The following is a 25,723-nucleotide window of genomic DNA, read 5'->3' on the forward strand; positions in this document are numbered from 1 at the left end:
TGCATGGATTAAAAATAAAATGTTCATATTGTCTTTAACTTCAGACTAAACACTTTAGATCCAACAGGAAAACAACTGTTTATCAGGTGATATTTCTTAAGATTGCACAAAAGATCATCACATTGTCCGAAGTCCAATTTACACCCTTCTCCAATGTTTGCTGAAGTGACATCGGAAGATCAATTTACTATGTTTATCCCCCACCCAAAATAAAATTAATTATGCCATCCTGTGTTTCTATCTGTTCCCTGCAGAGCTGACCCTTGGATCTACATTCAGGAAGAAATTATTAGGAAAATAAGAGATGGAGTACAAGGGTGCTTGAATCTAAAAAACTTCGTTTGAACAAACTCTTATTTTTCCTTGCTTCTTGAGCAAATCTAAAAGTTGATCTTCCAATCCCCTCACCAGCCTTTCACAATTGTTTTTACAGTTCAAACCAAGCTGGGTGATTGGAAGGTGCACTGCTTATGAATTACGAAGTCAGTTATGTCCTGATGAGATAGTGAAAGGTATTTTCCCCATATGCATATTTGAGTCACATTTCGTAAAATACATGGGAATACATACAAAATAAATTACAAAGAGTGAGACCATGTCAATATGGATAAATTAATGGTCAAAATGCCTCTTTATTGAAACCTATTTAATTACATTGCCATTCTTGCCACTTTGGAGGAAGGATGGGTTAGGAGTAGGAACTTTAACAATCAAATAATTTTTTGGTGATATTAATAATTTGACTCTCCAGCAAGAATGAGTCTCTTTGACTGAAGAAGATATAACCAAAGAACAGATCATGTTTATCGGCTTTAAATTAGTAATCAACCTTGAATACGGCCCTGGAATAGTTTTTTTTCTTGTCTTGTGGAATTTTGCTTCAGTTTACCACAGCACTTCCAAGAGTTTCCTCATCATGCAATCAGCTGCTCATCACTACTAGCAAGTGAGTACACATGTACAACATTCACTTTGAAATTCCAGCGAACAATGAGCCAGGGTACAAACTTCTTATCACAATGCATAACACTCACCTTTTCAACACTGCTCACAGCTTGAAAGTGTATGTGATATCCTTTTCTGGGGGCCAAAGGAGGATTCCAAAACCCATCATAGGTTTTATTGTCACCCACTGTGAAGGGCGTTTGTTCAGCTATCCCACTAGGCGGAATCTCTGCAGCATAGTAGTACGGTGATCCACGAGCTGTCGCAGTCTGATAGGTCACTGGAATCCGGAAGCACTCCGCCACACCTGCCTCCCTTTTAGATCTTTGGGAATTCACTTGCTCGACAACAACTTGGTAGGCACTATGAAACAGAAGATATAAAGTTCCCTTTACAAGTGAGTATTTCTTCAGTTTATAGATTCATAGAGATACAGGCTCTTTGGTCTGTTATGTCCGTGTCAATAATCAAGAACCCATCTTACCCTATTTAATTCCCTTCCCCATTTCCTATCAACTTACCCAGCTTCTACCACTAATCGACACAATAAGGTTCAATTTACAGTGGCCATTTAACATACCAACCTGCCAAATAACAAAATCTGCAAATCTTTAACTTGCTCTAGGCAGTTCTAGCAATTAAAAAAAAATTGTGACACAGCACGGTAACAGGACCTTCTGGCCCAATGAGCCTGAACCACCCAATTACACCGACACGACGTGACCAATTAACCTACTAACCCATAGGTCTTTGGGAGGAAACCAGAACACCCTGAGGAAACCAACATGGTCACAGGAGGAACATAGAAATTCCTTACAGGCAATGTTTCACCAATCGCTACTCTACTGTGCCACACAAATGAAACAAATACATCAACTTTTGGTAAAAATGGACGAAAAACAGAATTCCATTTAATTAAACATTATGTAGAAAAGGATCTGTGGAAGAGTGCTGATACCAACTTTGAACTTTAAATACAAATAATAAAATGTTGTTGATGTTAGTGATTTTTGGGTTTAGCACATTTATCTTGAGCAAATGACTCTGGTCACCAGTCTTCAGGTCTGAGTATAAATTCTGGATTTAATTTGGAGTACAGCGCTGATCAATGGTTCCTAAAAGCCATAAATTCCAGACCAGACAATGCTGATTAAAATTTATTTGTATATCTATGGTGTGGGTGCAAATTGGGAGGTATGAAAGTCTGTGGGTAATTTCAAAGATACATTGTAAATATGGATTTGTCCTTTGATGCTTAACGCATAAAATATTGAGCACCATGTACGGCCAGCCAGACCTTTCCACCAGAAGCATCTCCATATGATGCCTGCTGTACCTTGTTTTGCCGAATAAGAATGCTGCTTTGTATCTACCAGTACCTTTCTTCCCTGACTTCATTCATGCAACAACAGTTGCCTAGTGCTGACCAAATGAGTTTATCTTTTTCCCAATTATGTTGAAGAGATGTTAACTTCACATATTAACTTTGTTTCTCCTTCCATAGATACTGACCAACTTGCTACATTTCCAGCATTTCTGAAATAATAGAAGCACACAAATTTATATTTCTCCCCATGAGCAATTCATCAGGAACATAAGAAACACAGCTCATGGTTTATTTGTCCTAATGGTCTCATGGACCAGAGTTTTGTAAATTCTGTACAGACTTCAGATCTGGAATTTCTAATTGTCAACAGATCAATGGTGTAATATGCAATAGTTTTCCCACCTTGATACCAATATCAACTACAGGTATCTCATATACCCCAAATTATTTGCTTTCATCTTTTTATTATGAGGCATACAATGTTACCATAATTGAATCATTTTTGCATTTTAGAGTCGTTGAGTTATAGAAAATTACAGCACAGAAACAGGTCCTTCAGCCCATCTAGTCCTTGCTGAACCATTTTCCATCCTACACTCAAAACAGTCACATTGATATTTAAGTGATGGTTTAAAATATTAATCATGGCATAATATAAACGACAAACACTTAGACACAAATATATATATGGGGACATGCAAAAGGACTTGGGAGTCCTTGTGCAAGATATCCTAAAGATTAACCTCCAGGTTGAGTCGGTTGTGAAAAAGGCGAATGCAATATTGGCATTCATTTCTAGAGGTATAGAATATAACAGCAGGGATGTAATGTTGAGGCTCTGTAAGTATTGTGCGCAGTTTTAGGCTCCTTATTTTAGAAAGGATATACTGACATTGGAGAGGTTTCAGAGAAGATTCACGAGAATGATTCCAGGAATGAGAGGGTTACCGTATGAGAAACGTCAGGCAGCTCTTGGACTGTATTCTCTGGAGTTCAGGAGAATGAGGGGGGATCTCAAAGAAATATTCCGAATGTCAAAAGGCCTGAACAGATTAGATACGGCAAAGTTATATCCCATGGTAGGGGATTCTAGGACAAAAGGGCACAACTTCAGGATTGAAGGACGTCCTTTTAGAACTGAGAAGCGGAGAAATTACTTTAGTCAGAGGGTGGTAAATCTGTGGAATTTGTTGCCGTGAGCGGCTGTGGAGGCCAAGTCATTGGGTGTATTTAAGGCAGAGATAGACAGGTTCTTGATTAGCCAGGGCATCAAAGGGTATGGGATGAAAGCAGGGGAGTGGGGATGATTGGAAGAATTGGATCAGCCCATGACTGAATGGCGGAGCAGACTCGATGGGCCGAATGGTCTACTTCTGCCCCTGTATCTTATGGTCTTATGGACATATTGACACATACTGCCAACCAACAAAAAGCAGCAAAAATTTATCTGGCTTAAAGAAAATGACAAAAACAAATGTCAATTAAAATCAGATGAAGAGAACAAGGTTTTGTTGATATCGCCAAGATGCCTTCACCTGCATTATACTGTACCTACAGAAGAAACTTAAATGCCAAAATTTGAAGAGCATTTCTGGTGGATTTCTTCATTATTCTTCTTCTAATTATTTTTTAATTGCACTCAAAATTTATACAAACCGGTAAATGTCAAGAAATTTATTTTTAGCAATGAATATACCCATGATCTCAACAAGAAAGCTAAACCATCTGTTCTCCAAAATCAACAACAGCAATCTGAAATCCAAGCTCTAGTACTCTTTACGGGTGGAGTTGTTAAAGTAAGAAAGGCAACCATCTCTCCCTTTTCCTTTCTTCAGCTTTGATGGTCATTTCTCCTGTTAAACTTGGCTTTTTCATTTCCAATTGATTCTATGGGCTCTCGCCTTTTACTACACCAAATTCAAAGAGTCATTCTTATCCCCCCACCACTACCTTCAAACCTTGGTTTTACTCCAATTCCCCTAAGTTTATGTTGACATTACTCATATAAGCAGCTAATGTTCCTATTGCAGAACCTAAGCAAGCATTTTTCTTCTACTTCCAACTCAATAAACAACTGTACAACTAGCGTCCATCATGGGCAACAGCCTCCCTGGCATCCAGGACATTTTCAAGGAGTGATGCCTCAAAAAGGCGGCATCAATCAATCACAATTCCCATCACCCAGGACATGCCCTATTCTCATTGCTAACATCAGGGAGGAGGTACAGGAGCCTGAAGGCACACACTCAATGATTCAGGAACAGCATCTTCCCCTCTGCCATCAGATTTCTGAATGGACACTGAACCCATGATTAGTACTGCTCTACTTTTTTTGCACAACTTTTAATGCACATTTATTACTATAATTCACAGTTTTATTATTATGTATTGCAATGTGCTGCAAACAATTTCACGACATATGCCGGTGCTATTAAGCAGGCCAAGCAGCATCTATAGGAAGAGGTGCAGTCGACGTTTCAGGCCAAGACCCTTCGTCAGGACTAACTGAAGGAAGAGTGAGTAAGGGATTTGAAAGCTGGAGGGGGAGGGGGAGATCCAAAATGATAGGAGAAGACAGGAGGGGGAGGGATAGAGCCAAGAGCTGGACAGGTGATGGTCAAAAAGGGGATACGAGAGGATCATGGGACAGGAGGTCCGGGAAGAAAGACGGGGGGGGGGGGGAACCACTTTGATGTGTGTTGCTTGAATTTCCAGCATCTGCAGAATTCCTGTTGTTTCCGGTGCTATTAAACCTGATTCTGATTCAACTGATTCTTTCCCTTCTTTACTATAGTCGCAATGATTTCTCTCTTTCCTACTGTTCAATTCCCCTGTGGTTGATTTTACTTCACATAACCCTGTCCTTTCCCCATTTTAATTTCTACCAATTTACGTTCCCCTTTCCAATTGTACCTTCACTGGTACAATTGGACAACAAACACTGCTACTATAATGGAAGCAACAAAAAAGCACTGGAAGAATTCAGTAGGTCAGGCAGAATCTGTGGAAGGACAGTCAACTGCAGGCTCTTTTGTTTCTGGAATGGAAAGATTGAGTAAAAGGTTGCTTCATCTGGCCTATTGGTAGCTGAACTATGTCTTCCAGGCTATATTAATGACACTGAATGCAGAGGGGCTCAAGTCTACACCAGTGGCAACAATCTATTTATTTATTCTGATACAGTGCATAACAGGCCCTTCTGGTCCCTTCGAGCCATGCTGCCCAGCAACCACTGATTTAACCTCAGCCTCGTCGCAGGATGATTTACAATGACCAATTAACCTACCAACTGGTATGTCTTTGGACTGTGGGAGGAAACGGGAGCACCTGGAGGAAACCTAAACGGGCATATGAAGAATGTACAAACTTCTTACTGATGGCAGCAGGAACCTATGTACACAACAGATATGAACATCTCGAGGCCTACAATGCATCTCTACCTTCAACTTGCAATCCTAACCATACACTTTGTTCCTCATGTTTGTCGGCCAGACAGATGCTGAACAATGCCCTGATGTAGGCCAAATCGTTCTGGCTGTGGTCAGCCATTCCTAAAGAAATACTTGGCTTTCAGTCATTCCCACATAAGTTAGTGCCAAAACTGTGCTGAGAAATTTACCTCTCTGATCACATGCCAGGACTTAATGGGGGACAAAGCTCCGACCCCAGCTTTACCCTGCCAGATATTATGAATGCCTTGTGGGGAATACGTTACCTGAGACCTTTGAGTCACCAAGGTGGAGCTGGGCAATGAAACTGGCTCTCCGCATCTGGTGAGGTTTGTGTGACTAGGTGGAGCCACAATCAACAAACTGGTTTCAGCATCACCATCCCAATACTTAGAGCTAAACCTTACCATTTCAGTCACCCATCAGTTCTGCTATTTTACTGCATCAAAGATCCTTGTGGCTCATTGGAGAGGTTTTACAGGTACTGTAAAATCAGACGGTGGTGAGCCCTTGGAATATACTGCCTGAGTAAGTGGTACCAGCAAGGTCACTGACAACATTGAAAAAAGTCTCTTGATAAGCACTTGCAGAGGGGCTCAGATCACACTTGGGATAGCTGTGTGAGGCTCTTGCTCTAACTCTGTGATTTTGTGCAACTGCTGTTAATATTCAAGTTAGACATACTCGGTTTCATTTCCGAACCGCCGTCCTGGACTGAATGATGCTTCCTCTGTCTCACTTTTTTGGACTCGGTGATAACGGTGGGATTAAGAACAAAGTGGTGCATTGAAAAAAAAAACAAGCTTAAAAAAAAATCCTGTTTGTTTCTTCCACAGGCTTTCATCTTCCCTATCTTAGGCCATCTTCTACCACAAATTCAATCCCCTTGATCATTTTGGGCTCTGCCATTCAGGATACCTTTGTGATTTGCATACATTCTTAATCCACTAAAGGTCTCAGGCAAGACACATTGGGATGGCTGTGTGAGGCTCTTGCATCAATTCAATATTCTCTCATTTTGTTAATACCATTTTGGCTACTGTTGTTAGACATACTCTGAACCACCTGCCTGGATTAAATGATGCTTCTTCTGACTCACTTGTTTGGACTTCCTGATGCTGATTTAATAAGAGCCAATGATACTCCATCATATATTATTGCTAACTTTCATTGTTCTCAGATTCTAGACCCAATTTGTCCTTTCCTAGACTCCCAATACATGTTGGGAAAAAGTCACTTTGTCCTACAAAATAATTGTAATGTAGACTTCAAACCACTTGGGGCAGATCCGACATTTATGACTGAGATCATAAGCAGGAAAACGTTTAAGCATAAAGATTGAGCTGATTCAGCATTGATATTCATTCACTGGATATTGGCAACTTACTTATCAAATACTCCACAGTAAAAATTATGCTAAGCATCAATAATAAATAAATTGAATCTAAATTTTGATTAAACTATTCTCATTGCTTGAAATTTGTCATGAAATCTAAGTATTCGACTTGTTATAAATTAATCTAATAGTTCAGTAATCTTAGTGACATAGCAGCCAAAAACATCCTTTGAATGCTACATTGTTCAAATTTAGACTTTAATTTTTATGGATTTTTGAAGTATTCAGTCAATTTTATAGGTATCCTGTGATACTGTTTGCTTCAGTACATTTACCGCACTTAACAGGAACTGCCAGAACTGAGTGAACTGACCTGAATGAATAATGAATAATTTTAAGGACTCTTTATGTCATTACATTTTTAGGTAGCATGAACTTAATATCAGTTCTGCAACATTTACAATCGCAAAATTTGGATTGCTTGATTCATATGTTGCCAAATCAAAACATGCTTAGATTTGTTGAAGTACACAGGCTGCTTTCTCTAATGGCTTCTCCCCACTTCTAGTCTCTGGAGAGCAATCATTATCTGTGATCAAAAGGAGAAAGGCAGACAACTGTTCCAACATCAATTCTGGCCTTGAGTCATCCACTAAGAAACAACCAAGATCCAATTTATTCCTGCTGCTATGTGGAGAACCACTTTACAGACTGTTTCAGAGGTTTCAATGCTCAACATATAATTTTCTTTTCTACCTAGTCAGTGATTTTTTTGATCTCTGCTTCCTTCATTGCAAGAATGTCTCAGCAACATCCAAGCAATTATGTAAAAATAGGGGTAGAATTTTACAGCACACAATAGTCACGAATGGGTGAAAATTTTGAGAATATTTTATATAATATTTATATCTAAACGGATATTCAGGTTCTACAGGGCTCAAAGAACAAACCAGAAGTACTTAGATAGCTTAATAAAACATTTAAATGTAAGTTCTATATTTGTTGTAGAAACCATGTAAAATTATCTGATCCAAGTGATCAATTGACAAAATCACACTCACAGATAATGATTCCAATGAAGTATTTGAGTCATAGAAATGTACAGCACACAAACAGGCTCTTTGGCTCATCTAGTCCATGCTGAAACCATTTAAACTGCCTACTCCCATATTATAAGAACTCAAACATTATTTCCAGGTTTGATTTAGCTTGCTGTTTGACACCACCTGCTAACTTCAGGGTAATCTGTGGCCCATTTTCAGAAGGTAAGAACTTCTGAGTATTGTTACATTGGCATATTACTATATTTTTGTTCTTCCACCCTGATTTATGGTCATCATAAGTACCTTTGGGTCTGGAGGTTAAAGGGGAGCAGCGAGGAAGTTGGGAATAAGCCGCTGACAGAATAAAGAGGAGAAGCATATTGAAGGCAACATTAACAGTGGCCCTGCTCTCAATGAATTTTCATTGAGTAATTAAAGGGGTATATGGAGTGTCCAGGGAAAGGTTAGCACCTCTGGTGAAGGGGCTTGTCGTATCTATTCTGGGGCAGCTCATTCACCCTTGGTCCCCACTGGACATTCACCTCTCACCTGTGGCTCCAAGCAGCTGTTTGCATCCAGTACATCGCTTCAACAAGCAGGCAAAACCAGGTGAGGATAGCTGGCTGCCTTGTACTCTTGTGAGAAGGGGACTTGCCTGTCCTAGCATACAAAGTCAGCTCTGGCAGACGAGGCAGTTCACATCTACAGTGAGATCCAAAGGCTAGAAAGGTGGTTCTGCAACACCCTGTGGAGAGTAAAGGGCACGACAAGGCATAGAAGGCATCATGGTCATCCACTGCAACCAAGGAAGACCCCAGTTTGTGATGCTTGTTTGTACCACTGGATCTGGACTTCTGAGTTTGAGGGAGTGGAAACGCCCCAGTTCCACACTTTTCCTTTTTAAAAACTCTCCCACACAGGTTCCCTGTCATTGTCAGACATGATGGACAACCAACCAACCAAAATGGAAGGGATGCTGCCTTTTTATGAAGAAGCCACGTCACCTACTGCAGTCAAAACTTGATCCTCAGAAAGCTATGTCATCATGACTGAGTCTGGCTGTGAATGTTTCAGTCACCGTGACTTGATTTTTCATGCAGTGAGCTCCTTCCAGAATACAGCAGGTGGGATCACTGCTACCTTAGCACTAATATTAGAGAAATCACCAAGTTTCTCCCAGCAAGGAGAAACACCCCAAGATCTTTCCACTTGGAGACTCAATCACAACAAGACAGCTGTCTAAATATCTGGCTTTGAACAGCTGCAAATTTTCCACACCGCTTACTTTCCACTGCCATCTGGTATTTTCCGAACAGTCTCTACTACTATTGGTTACGACTCCAGGTTGAGCATCACACAAGTCTATTCCCAGTTACTTGGCTGTGTCACAATTCATTTATTGTGCAACATGTCTCTTGTACACCTTTAATTGAAGACTTTATGGAAAGCGATGAGCAAGGACTATGGCCACTACAGGCAGACCAGCTGAAGCCACTGTTAACCCCTGAGGGCCCAGCTGTACAGTGCTGCCACTTGGCATGCGTCATGGCAACGTGATCAGGCTGGCCTTGTAGCATCCACAAGAGCCCAACAGGAGTGAGACTTGCTGCACACAGTACATTAACTGAGCTAAAGATGGCACCAAAGGTTTTTGCAGACCTGGGAGGCTTCTTCCGGTTCATCTGCAAAAGTTTAATTTCTTCTCTCCTCATGTCTCTTTATTTCCTTTTCAAGGAGGTTGGGGTCCTGTCAGAGTCCGTCATCTACAGCTGCACTCAAACTACGATTCTACCCGGGAAACACACACAAAATGCTGGAGGAACCCAAGATCATGAAGGGTCTTGGTTTGAAACCTCAACTGTTTACATTTTTCCATAGATGCTGCCTGGCCTGCTGCATTCCTCCAGCACTTTGTGTGTGTTTGTTTGTGTTTGTAAGTGGGAAAAGTGCTACACATGCCCTTACACTTCCTCCCTCACCACCATTCAGGGCCCCAAACAGTCCTTCCAGGTGAGGCGACACTTCACTTGTGAGTCGGCTGGGGTGATATACTGCGTCTGGTGCTCCCGATGTGGCCTTCTATATATTGGCGAGACCCAACGCAGACTGGGAGACCGTTTCGCTGAACACCTACGCTCTGTCCGCCAGAGAAAGCAGGATCTCCCAGTGGCCACACATTTTAATTCCACATCCCATTCCCATTCTGACATGTCTATCCACAGCCTCCTCTACTGTAAAGATGAAGCCACACTCAGGTTGGAGGAACAACACCTTATATTTCGTCTGGGTACCCTCCAACCTGATGGATTGAACATCGACTTCTCTAACTTCCGCTAATGTCCCACCTCCCCCTCGTATCCCATCTGTTATTTATTTTTATACACACATTCTTTCTCTCACTCTCCTTTTTCTCCCTCTGTCTATACCCCTTGCCCATCCTCTGGGTTTCCCCCCCCACCCCGCCCTTGTCTTTCTTCCCGAACCTCCTGTCCCATGATCCTCTCGTATCCCCTTTGCCAATCACCTGTCCAGCTCTTGGCTCCATCCCTCCCCCTCCTATCTTCTCCTATCATTTTGGATCTCCCACTTTCAAATCTCTTACTCACTCTTCCTTCAGTTAGTCCTGACGAAGGGTCTCGGCCTGAAACGTCGACTGTACCTCTTCCTAGAGATGCTGCCTGGCCTGCTGCATTCACCAGCAACTTTGATGTGTGTTGCTCGGATTTCCAGCATCTGCAGATTTTTTCGTGTTTTTATTCTTCATGGCGGTGGGTTCTCACTCTCAGAACACAAAGAGCGGCCTGGCATATTTGTATTATGCCTTGTATGGCATGTGCCTTTGGGGTGCATCCCTGTGAATGAACCGATTCCTCACCGATGTTGCTGACGGAATTGTCGTGGGAGATTAAAAATCAGGACAGCAGTACATGCTGCTGTCGAAAGAAGGCTCCTACGCTCAAGAAATCTCTCTGTTTTTCTCTCTTGATGGTGAGTGAGAGTCTGCTGGTCCTCGAGTTGGAGATCTCGAATAAGCGACACTGCAGATTCCAACATCAAAACCGCGAGCTGATGTTATTCCCTCTCATCTGTTGCAGGAGCAATATCTCTCTCTCCCTTGCAAGTGACAGAAGGAACCTCTCTGAGATGTCAAAGTGTTGGGATGGACAGTGGTTTTTGAAAGACTCTATTGCTTGCATGGTGGGTGGTGGGGTTTGATGCTTTGGCTGAAGCAAGAGGCGAGGTTTGTTGATTTTGCTGCTGCTTGTGCGTGGGAGGGGGGAGGGAGGGCTTTGGGGCTCTAATGTGTTTCTGTCATTTATACTTTGGGGGATTTTTCTGCTTCGTGGATGTCTGCAAAGAGTAAGCGTGGAGGAGGGGTCATTAAAAGGATTAATGAACTAAATAGCTAATGTGCCATTTTCTATTTCAACTTTGTAACCTAATGAACTTTTGTGACCCAATGTCCTAAGTTTAGACCTACAGTGAACAGCCTTTCATAATCAGGATGCGGCACTGAGTGCAGAAAAGAGGAAGATATGACTTAATTACTGTCCGTTCTATGATTAAAAATGCCTTGTGCTCTGAATGCACCCATTTGCTCCTGGTTGTGTACAGTGGTATTAGAAAGTTTGTGAACACTATAGAATTTTGTCTATCACTGCATAAATATGACCTAAAATGCAATCAGATCTTCACAAAGGTCCTGAAGCCAGATAAAAAGAACCCAATTAAATAAACAATACAAAAAAGTATACTTGTACATTTATTTATTGAGAGATATTATCCAACTTCACATGTATTTGTTGGAAAAAGTATGTGGACCTTTGTTTTCAGCAAAACAAACAAGAGAAAATCTGCAGATGCTGGAAATCCAAGCAACTCACACACAAAACAGGCAAGGAACTCAGCAGGCCGGGCAGCATCTAGGTCCTGCTGAAGGGTTTCGTCCCGAAATGTCGACTGCACTTTTTCCCATAGAAGCTGCCTGGCCTGCGGAGTTCCTCTAGCATTTTGTGTGCGTTGCTTTGTTTTCAGTAACTGGTGTGATCTTCCTGTACAGCAATAACTTCAACCAAATGTTTCCAGTAACTGTTGATCAGTCTTGCACACCTGCTTGGAAGAATTTTAGGCCTTCCTCCTTACAAAACTGCTTCAACTCTGGCATGTCAGTGGGCTTCCTTGCATGAACTGCATGCTTCAGGTCCTTCCACAACATTTCTATAGGATTAAGGTCAGGACTTTGACTCAGCTATTCCAAAACACAATTTTTCTTCCTTGTAAACCATTCTGTTGTTGATTTACTCTTACCTTTCAGATCATTGTCTGGTTGCATTATCCAACTTCTATTAAGCTTCAGGTGACAGACTGCTTCCCCGACATTCTCCTGTAAAATGTCTTGATACAATTTTGAATTCATTGTCCCCTCAACGATTGCAAGCTGTTCAGGCCCTGAGGCAGCACAGTAGCCCCAAACCATAATGCTCCTTCCACCGTGCTTCACAGTTGGGATGAGGTTTTGGTGTTGGTGTGTGGTGCCCTTTTTCCACCAATGGGCACTTCTGCCAAAAAGTTCAACTTTTGTCTCATCTATCCATAGAACCTTGTCCCAGAAACACTGTAGAACATCCAGGTGGCCTTTTGTAAACTTGAGCTGTGCAACAATGTTTTTTGAAGAGCAGTGGTTTCCTCCATGGTGTCTTTTCATGAACACCATTCTTGTTTGGTGTTTTTCTTGTAGCGGGACACACGAACAGAGATTTTAGCAAGCTCTAGAGGTCTTTTTGCTGTTACCCTTGGGTTCTTTTTCACCTCCTTCAGCATTGCACACCGTGCTCTTGGTGTGATCTTTGCAGGACGCCCATTCCTAAGAAGAGTAGCAATAGTACCGAGTTTCCACCATTTGTACACAATTTCTAATAGACACTCGGGTCTTTAGGAATGATTTTGTAGCCTCTTCTAGCTTCATGATTCTCTACAATTCTTCTTCTAAAGTTCCCTGAAAGTTGTTTTGACCAAGGCATATTGTACATAAACAGATCTTGCCTGAGAAAAGCAAACTCTGTCAAGTAACCAGACTTTTTTTTATTATAGGGCAGGGCACCTATACAACCCACACCTCCAATCTCATGGCATTAACTGGAACACCTGACTCCAAATAGCCTTTGTAGAAGGCATCACTCCCGACTTTCACACACTTTTTCCAACAAATATATATAGAAACATAGAAAACTTACAGCACAATACAGGCCCTTCGGCCCACAAAGTTGTGCCGAACATGTCCCTACCTTAGAAATTACTAGGCTTACCCATAGCCCTCTATTTTTCCAAGCTCCATGTACCTATCCAAAAGTCTCTTAAAAGACCCTATCGTATCCGCCTCCACCGCCGTTGCCGGCAGCCCATTCCACACATTCACCACTCTCTGAGTAAAAAACTTATCCCTGACATCTCCTCTGTACCTACTCCCCAGCACCTGAAGCCTGTTTTCTCTTGTGGCAACCATTTCAGACCTGGGAAAATGCCTCTGACTATCCACATAATCAATGCCTCTCATCATCTTATATACCTCTAGCAGGTCACCTCTCATCCTCCGTCGCTCCAAGGAGAAAAGGTCGAGTTCACTCAACCTATCCTCATAAAGCACGCTCCCCAATCCAGGCAACATCCTTGTAAATCTCCTCTGCACCCTTTCTATGGCTTCCACATCCTTCCTGTAGTGAGGTGACCAGAACTGAGCACAGTACTCCAAGTGGGGTCTGCCCAGGGTCCTATATAGCTGCAACATTACCTCCCGGCTCCTAAATTGAAGTCCATGATTAATGAAGGTCAATACACCGTATGCCTTCTTAACCACAGTCCAATATATGTAATATTGGATAACTTTTCTCAATAAATAAATTAACAATTACAAAGTTTTTTGTGCTATTTATTTAATTTGGTTCTCTTTCTCTAGTTTCAGGACTAATGTGAAAATCTGATCACAGTTTAGGTCATTTTTATGCAGAAAGAGAGAAAATTATATGGAGTTCATAAACTTTCTAGCACCACTGATTGTGTAACAGAGTACCTTGCATGCCAGTAGTCACCTATATTTGCCTGTTTAGAAGTACAAATATATGCCAAAATCGGTCTGCAACTGAGAGTGCTACACATTTCTGCAGGCGCTCCATGATATCAAGTTGAATAAAGCTATTGTCACTTGAAGTCTGGTCTCTTAAAGTCATTTTGCTTCGACAGTAAGGATTTCAGGTTGTATTCTGCATACATTCTCTGAAATTAAATTGAACCACTGAACCAAGTTGGAGATGGACTGATGACCTGAACTAGTCACCGGTCTTTTAAATGCATGACAATTTTCTTGCAAAGGCTTACTGGAATCTGCAAAAGAGACCTCAGCAGAAAAGGACGTAAATGATCTCACCTTCCGGTCATCAGGTACCTACACTATCCAATCCCTCAGTACAGCTGATGCCTGATAGGAAGCCAGTTGTCTACTTTCCAGTAGTTGTGCTCTTGTATTCTCCTTCAAGGTTAGCTTTAGCTGGAGTATATTTACAAAAAGGTAACATAAACAATATGAATTTCATCACATTTTGATGAAATATGACACTAGAGCGGCATTACTTTTTCCACTCTGAAAAGAGCAGGGGAAGAGGTGGCTGCTGAAAAGTGGCAGCAATCCTCATCATTATGTGCTGTCTTATATGATGTAGGTGATCATGGTCTCATGACCATGATTGTTCTTGGCAAATTTTTCCACAGAATTGCCTTCTTCTGTGCAGTGTCTTGACAAGATGAGTAACCCCAGCCATTATCAATGCTCTTCAGAGATTGTCTGCCTGGTGTCAGTGATCGTATAACCAGGACTTGTGATATGAACCAGCTGCTCACACGACCATCCACCACCTGCTCCCATGGCTTCACATCATCCTGATATCCCGGGGGGGGGGAGGGGGGGGGCTAAGCAGGTACTACACCTTGCCCAAGGGCAACCTGCAGGCTAGCTGAGGGAAGGAGTGCCTTACATCTCCTTCGGTAGAGACATGTCTCCACCCTGTCACCCAGAAGAGTAGCAGCAGGGAAGTTAAAAATGCAAAACAAAAAGGTGTGGGAGAAAGCTCTTGCATCTTCAGCAGGGTCGCTTCCAGTGGGCACAATTCTTGCCCTGTCAGTAATGATTAGTATATTCATGAGGGAGAGAGGTTGGACAAACCTGGGCTGTTTTTTCTGGAGTGGTGGAGACTGAGGGGAGATCTTAAAGAGGATTATAAGATTCTGAGAGGCATAGATAAGAGTAGACAGGGAATATCTTACTCCCAGAGTTGAAATGTCCAGTACCAGAGGGTATACATTGAAGATGAGAGGCGGTAAGTTCAAAGGGGATGTGAGAGGCATGCTTTTTTACATTGAGGAATGCACTGCCGGGGGAGGTTGTAGAGGCAGATAGATTAGTCACTTTTAAGTGAGAGATGTTTGGATGCAGATATTAATGTGAGAGACATGGAATGATATGGACACTGTGTAGGCAGAAGAGATTAGTTTAGCCACTGTCTTCATTTTTCTTTCTGTCATTTGATTACTAATTTAGTTGGTCCAGCACAACATTATGGGCCGAAGGGCCTGTTCCATGCTATGCTCTATGGAGTGCAGGATGATGCAACTTCTACCAATAGAAGTTTCTTGGAGGATGTTGTGCACATCTCTCCCTGCAGGGAAGGAATCTGCTTGTGACAGTCAGGTATGATGTTTATGAAATATGCTTATCCTGACTGATGATGCAGCTGCCAGAGTCATGTATGAACTTTAAGGAAGGTAAGGCAGCAAATGTGATCCAAGCAGATGAGAAGCAAATATACAAAAGTGGACTATGAAAGACAAATGAGAGGGCAGGGCAGATGGAATATTGAGAGTTCTTGGCAACTCTGATAAAGTTAAGGAATCTTTTCCAGAATTACCACTATATTCTACATCTCTTATTAAAGACGTCCTAATGTGACCTCTTCCCACTTATGTATGTCAAAGAAGTTGCTTGCTAGTATTACAGAGGAAGAGTGAGCAGTCATTGTCTTCATTTTTCTTTCTGTGGCCCAGTCCATCACGGGTAAAGCCCTCCCCATCACTGAGTTTACCTGCTTGAAGTGTTGTCGCAGGAAAGCAGCATCAATCATCAAGAATCCCCACCACCCAGGTCATGCACTCTTCTCACTGCTGTCATCAGGAAGCTGGTACGGGAGTCTCAGGACTCATACTCACTTACCCCTTAACCATTAGGTTCTTGAACCAAAGTGGGTAACTTCACTTGCCACATCATTGAAATGTTCCCACAATCAATGGACTCAAATTCAAGAACTCTTCATCTCATGTCCTCAATATGTATTGTATATTTATTTATTTATTATTATTATTTCCTTCTTTTTGCACTTGCACAGTTGTTGTCCTTTGCGCACTGTTTGAATGTCCAAGTTGGTACGTTCTTTCATTGATCATATTATGATTATTATTCTATTATAGATTCATTGAGAATACTTATAAGAAAATGAATCTCAGGGTTGTATATGGTGACATAATAAATTTACTTTGAACTTTTTACCCAATGTTTCCAAAGCAGCAGCTGAAAACTTGGTGACCTGATGCAGAGAACTGGCTGAACTCTCGGTCCCGTCAGATATTCCTCATAAATTTCAATCAGAACAGCCTCCTTTTTGGAGGTTCTGGCTGACTTTCCAGAGGCACCTGACTTCAACCCACACACACTTGAGCAACATGCTGAATGAACAGTATGGCTGCTGCAGTGGACAGATGAAGAGGGAAGACTTCTTCACCTGGTGGTTGAATGTGAGGGGCTTGCTCTGCCTCTGGTTATCTTAATAATGGGTAAAGCCCCACCCTCGCGCTTGCTAGCTGTATAAGGCTTAAAATGAATGACACAGACCAATAATCCAAAGCAGTCTACTCAAATAATAAAAGAAAGAGGAAATATTTAAAATTAGGATGTCAAAAAGTTAAAGCAACAAAACATGTTCACACAATTAACTCAACTCAATTAAACCAAATAAAAGAAAATTAACTTTTAATTACTGTTCTCTCCACCTCCCTTCTGTCTTGATTTAAATGGGTCTGTTGGCATAGGCTGCTCTATGGGCAGATTTCCCAGCCCAAGAGTGAGCAATGAGAGGAAATCTTCCTGCTGCACGGTCTCCTTGAGGAATCCATCAATGCAGCATTGATGACTAAAGATAAGGTGAAGAAAAAGACTGGACTTCATTCTCTAATCTACTGTATAATCCTGATCTCTTGAGTTAAGAATCAGCGAATCTGAGTACATCTGCTGGTTTTTAAGTGGAAGAGCGCACTCGTTATGATGCCAGGGCATCAATTTTACGTGACCATGAAAGTGAAAAAAATCATTTGAATCTCAACAAATAAAGGTCTGCAGTTCCCTCAGTGTCACATGCAACGCCACAAATTATGAATTAATCTATTTACATTTCTGAGTACACAAAATAAAGTACACCAAATGTGAAGAATGCAGTGTCTTCAATGGAAGATCAATACCTGCCTCATTACTGCATTCTGGCACATTAGCGGGTTAAGCTATCCACTTTCTTAGCTGGAGACATCAAGCCAGATAAATGAGGAAAGGAGATTTAAGCATACTGCATTTATGGAGTGGTTTCAACATGATAAAAATTTTCATATGAAGTAACTCGTATATTGCGGTGGGAATAGATTTTGAGAAGGAATTTGCAAGCAGCGATGAGATTTAGAGACAGAGTTGAAAGTTTTGGTAAAGTAATTGAAGAATATAACCACTAACAGTGCAGCAACAAAAAGGAGGGATTTATAGCATCCATACAGGAGCATAATTGAGCATGGACTAGCATATATAAGGCAAGGTAATCTCACAGAAAAATGTGCAAATAATGATAAGAATGTGAATCAGTATGCAGAGTGAAAAAATAGCTAGTGAAGGATTAGGGTAGTATTAATGTGGGACATTGTGTAACATACAGTTTGTTTGATAAAGTTCTCAACCCGCTGTAATTGCACATGGATAGACTACATTAAGAAAATCATTTGAGGAATCAGGAAGAAAGAAAATTGAAGTGTTGCATTATAGGCATGCTAAGGGTGAAGACAGTCTAAAGTAATGTGAGCAATGAATAGGATTGAGGTTAAATTCAGCTTGGTACAGTCAACTAGCAGATCATGACGGAGACCAAGACTGTAACCAACTGAGATTTTAGCAACAGGTGAATGAAGATGAATTTGGTCTTCTTGTGACTCATTAGTGAGGTTCAAGAATCAATATGAGAAGATAGAGATGAACGTAGCACTGAAAGATATTGGTGGAGAAATGAAACCATATATCTCTGGTTGTATGAAGAAACTAGCTCTGGGTACATGGACTATGTTAATGAGGAACACTATGTAAAAAGGAGGGAATAACAGATGGAACGCTATCATTTTCTACACAATGTTATGTTAGTGTTGCTTCCCAAATGACAACTGAGGTCATGCTTACTGCAGGAGGATCTTCCTACTTCAGAAGGAAAGAGAAGTCAAGGATGAATTTAAACCTAACCTTTCACCAAAGTCTATAGCATGGCCATATTCAGTTGATTTAAAGGGGGCAGTGCAGACTTGCAAAAATCCATAACTAATCCATCATGAAGGAGAAATGTTGGATAATGAGCTGCTGGAACAATTCAGCAGGTCAAGCAGCACGTGTAGAGAAATGGGCAGTGACTGTTTCAGATCAAGATCCTACATCTAGATTCTGAGAGGAAGTAAATGTCTCTGAAGTGGTCATACCTTGAAGAGAACTTGCAGTGGAGTAAAAAAGATGCAAGAAACTGCAAATGCTGCCCACTGACTGTCCATTACCTTCTAGAGAGCTGCCTGACACACTGACAACTTCCAGCACCTTGTTGATGCTCCAGATGTCAGGTTTTTGTATCTCCAAGAAATGAGATTTGTTCTCTTCAGTGCTTGTTAAAACAGTTCTTTTTCACAGACTTTTTTGAAGTTGACTTGGCCTGCAAACATGTTCTGATTACAATCAAAATGAGACAAAGAACTGTTTAACTTTCTTTCTTGCTACATCAGGCAATATACCATCTGCTTTACTAACTTGGATTGGTTCATCATTTAGAACCATATAGCAGTGAGCTGGTCTATTTTAGAGGATTGGACAGATTTCTGCCCATCTGTCCCCATGTAACAATATGCCACTTACTGTATATTTTAGATCTGGATAGCTCCAAGCAAAGTTGGATGCAATGCCAAGGTCACGAGTTGTGTATGTGTCGAAGTGTATTCTGTCTCTAGTTAGATGGCAACTTCAGATTACTTCTGTAAGCAGCCTGTGCTATGTGACAGCGAATGTTATGAAGCAACTTGTGAAACACATATCCATCTTAAACAATATTATCAGTGGAAATCATAAACTGTTGTAGTTAAATCTGTGCAAGGAGAATTAATGAAAAGTATTTATTGACATAAGTTAATGTCATAAATACTTTGTTATATCATGAATACTGCAGGGTTTTGCAACTGTAATTATTTAAAGGCTTCTAATAAAATGATGGAAATTAGCAATCAGATGATTTCCCCAGAGTGATCTAAATCAGCTTTCAATTAATCATTTCATGATAGTGTAAACATTTTGAAGAAATGATTCAGCACCTTTGCCGTAAGTACTCTACCATGACCCCTTAATCTCTCCAAATGCATATTGATGTCTAACTTTTCTTTCTGTTCAGTATACATTATCCTATTTTCACAACTTAGAGTAATTTTATTTTCAATTTATATGTTACCATATACTACCTTGATATTCATTTTCTCCACTGGAAAAATATACAATAAAGTACAGCACGGAAAGAGTCCCTTTGGCCCACCTAGTCCATGCTGAATCATTTAAACTGCCTACTCCCGTTGACCTGCACTGGGGCCATAGCTCTCCATACCCCTACCATCCATGTACCTATCCAAATTTCTCCAAAACATTGAAATCAAGCTCAGTTGCACCACTTGTGCTGGCAGCTTGTCCCACACTCTCATGACCCTTCAAGTGAAGGTTTCCCACATTCCCTTTAAACTTTTCACCTTTCAGCCTTAACCCATGACCTCTAGTTGTAATCCCACCCAACCTCAGTGGAAAAAGCCTGCTTACGTTTATTCTAGCTATACCTCTCATAAATTTGTATACCTCTGTTAAATCTTCCCTCAGTCTTCTGTGTTCCGAGGAATGAAGTCCTAACCCAACCAATCTTTCCATATCACTTAGGTCCTCCAGACCAGACAACATCCTTATATATTTTCTCTGTTCTCTTTCAACCTTATTTACATCTTTCCTGTAGGTAGGTGACCAAAACTGCACACAATACTCCAAATTAGGCCTCACCAATCTCTTATACAACTTCGACATAACATCCCACTTCCTGTACTCAATATTTTGGCCAATGTGTCAAAAGCTTTCTTTACAACCCCATCTACCTGTGACGCCACTTTTAATAAGTTATGGACCAGTATTCTCAGATCCCTTTGTTCTACCACACTCTTCAGTGCCCTACCGTTCACTATGTAAGACCTACCCTGGTTGATCCTCCCGGAGTGCGACACCTCGCACTTGTCTGCATTAAATTCCATCTGCCACTCTTTAGCCCATTTTTTCAGCTGATCCAGATCCTGCTGCAAGCCATGACAGTCTTCCTCATTGTCCACAACACCTCCAATCTTGGTGTCATCTGCAAATTTGCTGATCCAGTTTATTACATTATCATCCAAATTGTTGATATAGATGACAAACAACAACGGACCCAGCACTGATCCCTGTGGCCCTCCATAAGTCACAGGCCTCCCACCAAAGGGGCAACCATTGATTACCACTCTCTAGCTTCTCCCACAAAACCAATATAAAAATTGTTGGTGAACGCAGCAGGCCAGGCAGCACCTATAGGAAAAGGTACAGTCGACGTTTCCCTCACATTCCATCATCTGCTCCTGGGCCCTCAGAGGCTCCATCTTCCTCTCACCCCAACCCTCCCCTCTCCTCTGACACCACCAGCCTCCCTCCCCCTCCCCCCCCGATCCCACATCTCATCCGTGCCGGGTCTTTTCCATCCCCTCCGACCTTCAGTTGTCTGAGGCAGAACGCTCTGACCTCAGTAAGGGCCTCACCTCTGTCCCCCTTCGCCCACATCTCAGCAAGTTCCGCGTGCGCCATGACGCTGAACTCTTCTTCCGCCAGCTCCGTCTTCGAGCCTACTTCTTCGGCAAGGACTCTCCCACCCCCACCGATGACCCCTTCTCCCGTCTTCAACCCTCCTCCTCTTCATGGACACCCCGCTCTGGTCTTCTGCCTGCTCTGGATCTCTTTAAAAGAGTCCTGACGAAGGGTCTCGGCCCGAAACGTTGACTGTACCTCTTCCTATAGATGCCGCCTGGCCTGCTGCGTTCACCAGCAATTTTTATGTGTGTTGCTTGAAATTCCAGCATCTGCAAATTTCCTCGTGTTTGCGCCCACAAAACCAATGTTTAGTATTTTAGGAGACACTATACATAAACAAAGACTTAAGAACAACCAATGCACAAAAGAAAACAAACTGCACAAATGAAATTAATACTGAAAGTGACTGTGTAGGTCATAGAATCAGTTCAGAATAGTAGTGAATGAAGTTATCCACACTAGCTCAGGAGCCTGATGGCTGCAGGGTAATAATTGTTCCTAAACCTGGTGGTGTGGGACCTAAGGCTTCTGGACTTCGTTTGACGGCAGTAGTGAGAAGAGGGCACAGCCTGGATGGTAGGAGTCTTACATGATAATGCACTCCATGTAAATGCATTTAGCAGCAGGGACAGCTTTGCCTGTGATGGACTGGGCTGCATCTATCATTTTCTGGGGCCTTTACTGTTCCTGGGCATTGGATTGGTGTTTCCATCCCAGGTCATGACGTAACCAGTCAGGATACTCTCACATGTGTATTGATGGAAGTTTGTCAAAGATTTTGGTAACATGCCGAATCTACGTAAACTTCTACGAAAGTACATGTATTCTTACGATGATACGTGCTGGCCCCAGAACAGATCTCCTGATGTGTTAATGCCAAGGAATTTAAAGCTAGTGACTCTCTCTGCCCCTGATTCCCTAATGAGGGCTTGCTCATGGACCTCCGGCTTCCTCCTCCTCTAGTTTATAATCAGAGGTTTGGTTTTGCTGGTGCTGAGCCAGGTTGTTGCTGTGGCGCCACTCAACCAGATTTCAATCTCCCTCCAATATGCCGACGTGTTGATTGGGCCAACAAATGTTGGTGTTGTCAGCAAATTTAAATATGACATTGGAGCTGTACTAACCACACAAACATAAACACAAGCAACACACATAGTGTGTTCACACATGGTGAACACAGCAGGCCAGGCAGCATCTTTTGGAAGAGGTACAGTCAACGTTTCGGGCCGAGACCCTTGGTTCTCTTTCTGTTCTAGAGGAGATGCTGCCTGGCCTGCTGCGTTCTCCAGCAACTTTTATGTGAGTTGCTTGAAATTCCAGCATCTGCAGATTTCCTCGTGTTTGCATTTTTAAACATAAATACAAAGTGCGTAGAGCAGGGGTCCAAACACACTGCCCTGTGATACACCTGTGCTGATGGTAATTGTGAAAGAGATGCTGTTGCCAATCCATACTGTGCATCATGTGCATTTCCAGAGTGCTAAATCATGAGTTGCATCAACACCAAGATTTAATGTAAAGTTGAAAAAAACTCCCCTGTATATCGAAATACTTCAGTAAAAAACTTATAATACATGCAACAATTAAATTAGCTTTTTTGGGGCAATCAGTCTGCTAAATAATAACGATGATCTGGCACACTAAGATATTACTTTTTCAAGGATTAGTTCATAAGATGTCCAAACTGAGATAATGTCTCTTCATTGTTGGAAAGGCAGTTGCAAATAGCATATAGCCTGCACAGAGATATCAAATCAAAGAAACATACATCTGAGATTTCCACATTTAAATATATATATATACATACATACACACACACACACACACACACACACATACATAAATCCCTCAGCTGATGCCAGCTTCATGGACAAATGGCTATATTGCTGCCATCCTTACACAAAGTTCAGGCTACTAAAATGCTAATAATTTAGATTTTTAAAAAATATTATGGCATAAATTTGACACCAGCAAAGTAAATGAACAAGTAGCCAGGAATGAAGAAGGGTTCAGTAAGTGGGGTAGCAAGTGGAGTATTCAGATCACATTAACAGCTGCTTGAAAAAAAACTGCTTAACAAATTACTCCTCATTAAGATGACAAGCAAATGTCATTCAAAATTAATGTTACAAAGAATATGAGAGTAAATTACACAGACGTGCCAGACAAAATGTAATAGGGGCTCTTGTGCTGGATAAGGTCATTTGGTTCAAATTCAAAAACATTTTTCTCCATTTTCTTTTAAACGTCCTTCCAAATCCCCAATAATTTGCATGAAATCTCAAGCGTGAATACTGACTTGATATTTTGGGTAACTATAGTTCACTGCAAAATCAGTTCAAAATGTTCTTATTTATTCTTTCATTAAATATATGATGGAATTAAAATAAAATTCTGGTAGTAGAATAAAGTAACATAAATAGAACAGACATATGGAGCATTAGAGACTTGAATTTGCAAAATCCCTGAAGACAACTCTCTCATTAACTATGGGTCTACTTCATAGACTTTGCCTAACAGAGCAAGAAAATCCCCTGATATCAATGTCAAATGAATATTCCCCGAAACGAAAGATCTTTATCAACAGTGACCAGCCTTCTTATCTGATGAATGGTTTGCTACACAGAAATTGTACCTGATTGGAGCACCTTTAGCCTGTGCTGGTTTCAGCAAGACAGTAATTGTGGTTGCTGTTTCATTAAGAATTGCATCTTCATAGTCAGGCAGAGTCGGAGCTGTTGGAATGTTTTAAACAAAAAAAAAGAGAATTCAACTTCATTCAGGAAAATACATCCCAAGTACCTTTGAAATAAAGCTGAAAATTTAAAGCTCTTTAGAAAGTTATAAAATATAAATAACAGTGAATCTACCTGAAGTAGGGATAAAAGTAGGGATAATATTTAATTTCTAATATTGTGGGCAAGCTTACACATTCTCCAGGGAAAGTAGAGAAAGTAATTTGTACATTCATTTATCTAAAAGCAGCTGCTTGGGTATATAACTCGGAACTTCCTCCCCTTGGGAAAATTAACTTTGGTTCAATGCTTTCCTCAATGTTAAGCACTGGTCATTTTTGGAATCAGGACACATCATAGATCTCTGTTTCCTAAAAATAAGTTACCATAGTTTACCAGAACATTTTTCTTCAACAATTAAGGGAAATTGTTTGGAAATGAATACAGTAAAATAAAGTTCATGGTGGGTAATTATAAAGCTTTATTCTCTTGCAAAAGTGCATAAATTAAATACATACAACATAGAACCATAGAACACTACAGCACAGAAAACAGGCCATTCGGCCCTTCTAGTCTGTGCCGAAACTTTATTCCGCTAGTCCCATTGACCTGCACTCAGTCCTAACCCTCCAGACCTCTCCCATCCATGTATCTATCCCATTTATTCTTAAAACTTAAGAGTGAGCCCGCATTTACCACGTCAGATGGCAGCTGGTTCCACACTGCCACCACTCTCTGAGTGAAGAAGTTCCCCCTAAACCTTTCCCCCTCTCACCCTAAAGCCATGTCCTCTCGTATTTATCTCTCCTAATCTAAGTAGAAAGAGCCTACTCGCATTTACTCTGTCTAAATCCCTCATAGTTTTGTAAACCTCTATCAAATCTCCCCTCATTCTCTTACGTTCCAAGGAATAATGTCCTAACCTGTTCAATCTTTCCCTGTAACTCAACTCCTGAAGACCGGGCAACATCCTAGTAAATCTTCTCTGCTTCCTGCTTTATTACTGATTTTATAAATTACATTCTTATGAACTGCAGGAAAGTAAAATTTTATTTTTCATTACAAAGGAAAGTATGAAGCAGCTTAACACACTCTGGTGCCACAGGCAACATTTAAAAATCATAATGCAAAATAGTGTCTTCAAACTGAAGTTCACCTTGTATTCACTGACAGTCATAAGTTTTTTTTTCCAGAAACAGAAGTTAATTTTAAAATGAAAATTACTAAACTGGCAACGGTTATCTATTCATGTAACCATTTTATTTGATTAATTAGCATGGATTACAAAAGTTCCAATGCCTTTCATTGAGAGTAGGAAGAGCACTTTCGATGTGTGATGCAAAACCTATACTTTCAGTGAGCATTCTGGACTTCAATGATGATTTTTTAAAAATCAAATGTCATTAAATTCATTCACATTGTCTTATTCTTTTTGATTTTGTTTTTGTTTATTGAACAACTTGGCAAAACACTTCATTTCCAGGCTTAAAATGTATTTTTAAAGTTAATTAACTTTTAAAAGGAAAAATCAAATAACAGCTATTTGCAACATAATGAAAGAAGGAACACTGTTCAGTTTTGAATTGCTCAAGGAGAAACACTTATTAGAAAAACAAGACTTTCACCGGTATTTACAGATGCGACAGTATGTTAA

The 25,723-nt window shown here is 41.0% G+C and overlaps 1 protein-coding gene across 6 annotated transcripts in view; it reads right to left on the reverse strand.

Annotated features, from left to right (window-relative positions):
- The window catches only part of ptprk (protein tyrosine phosphatase receptor type K), a 691,044-nt gene that overhangs the window by 132,045 nt on the left and 533,276 nt on the right, over window positions 1-25,723 (reverse strand). For all 6 annotated transcript variants that reach the window (XM_063034492.1, XM_063034484.1, XM_063034476.1 and 3 more), the window contains exons 11-12: window positions 23,970-24,069; window positions 1,035-1,308 (exon numbers count right to left, since the gene is read on the reverse strand). In XM_063034492.1, the coding sequence (XP_062890562.1) occupies window positions 1,035-1,308; window positions 23,970-24,069 (374 nt within the window). The remainder of the gene's footprint in view (window positions 1-1,034; window positions 1,309-23,969; window positions 24,070-25,723) is intronic.

Source organism: Mobula hypostoma, chromosome 2 (assembly GCF_963921235.1).
Source record: "Mobula hypostoma chromosome 2, sMobHyp1.1, whole genome shotgun sequence".
Classification (NCBI taxonomy): Eukaryota; Metazoa; Chordata; class Chondrichthyes; order Myliobatiformes; family Myliobatidae; genus Mobula; species Mobula hypostoma.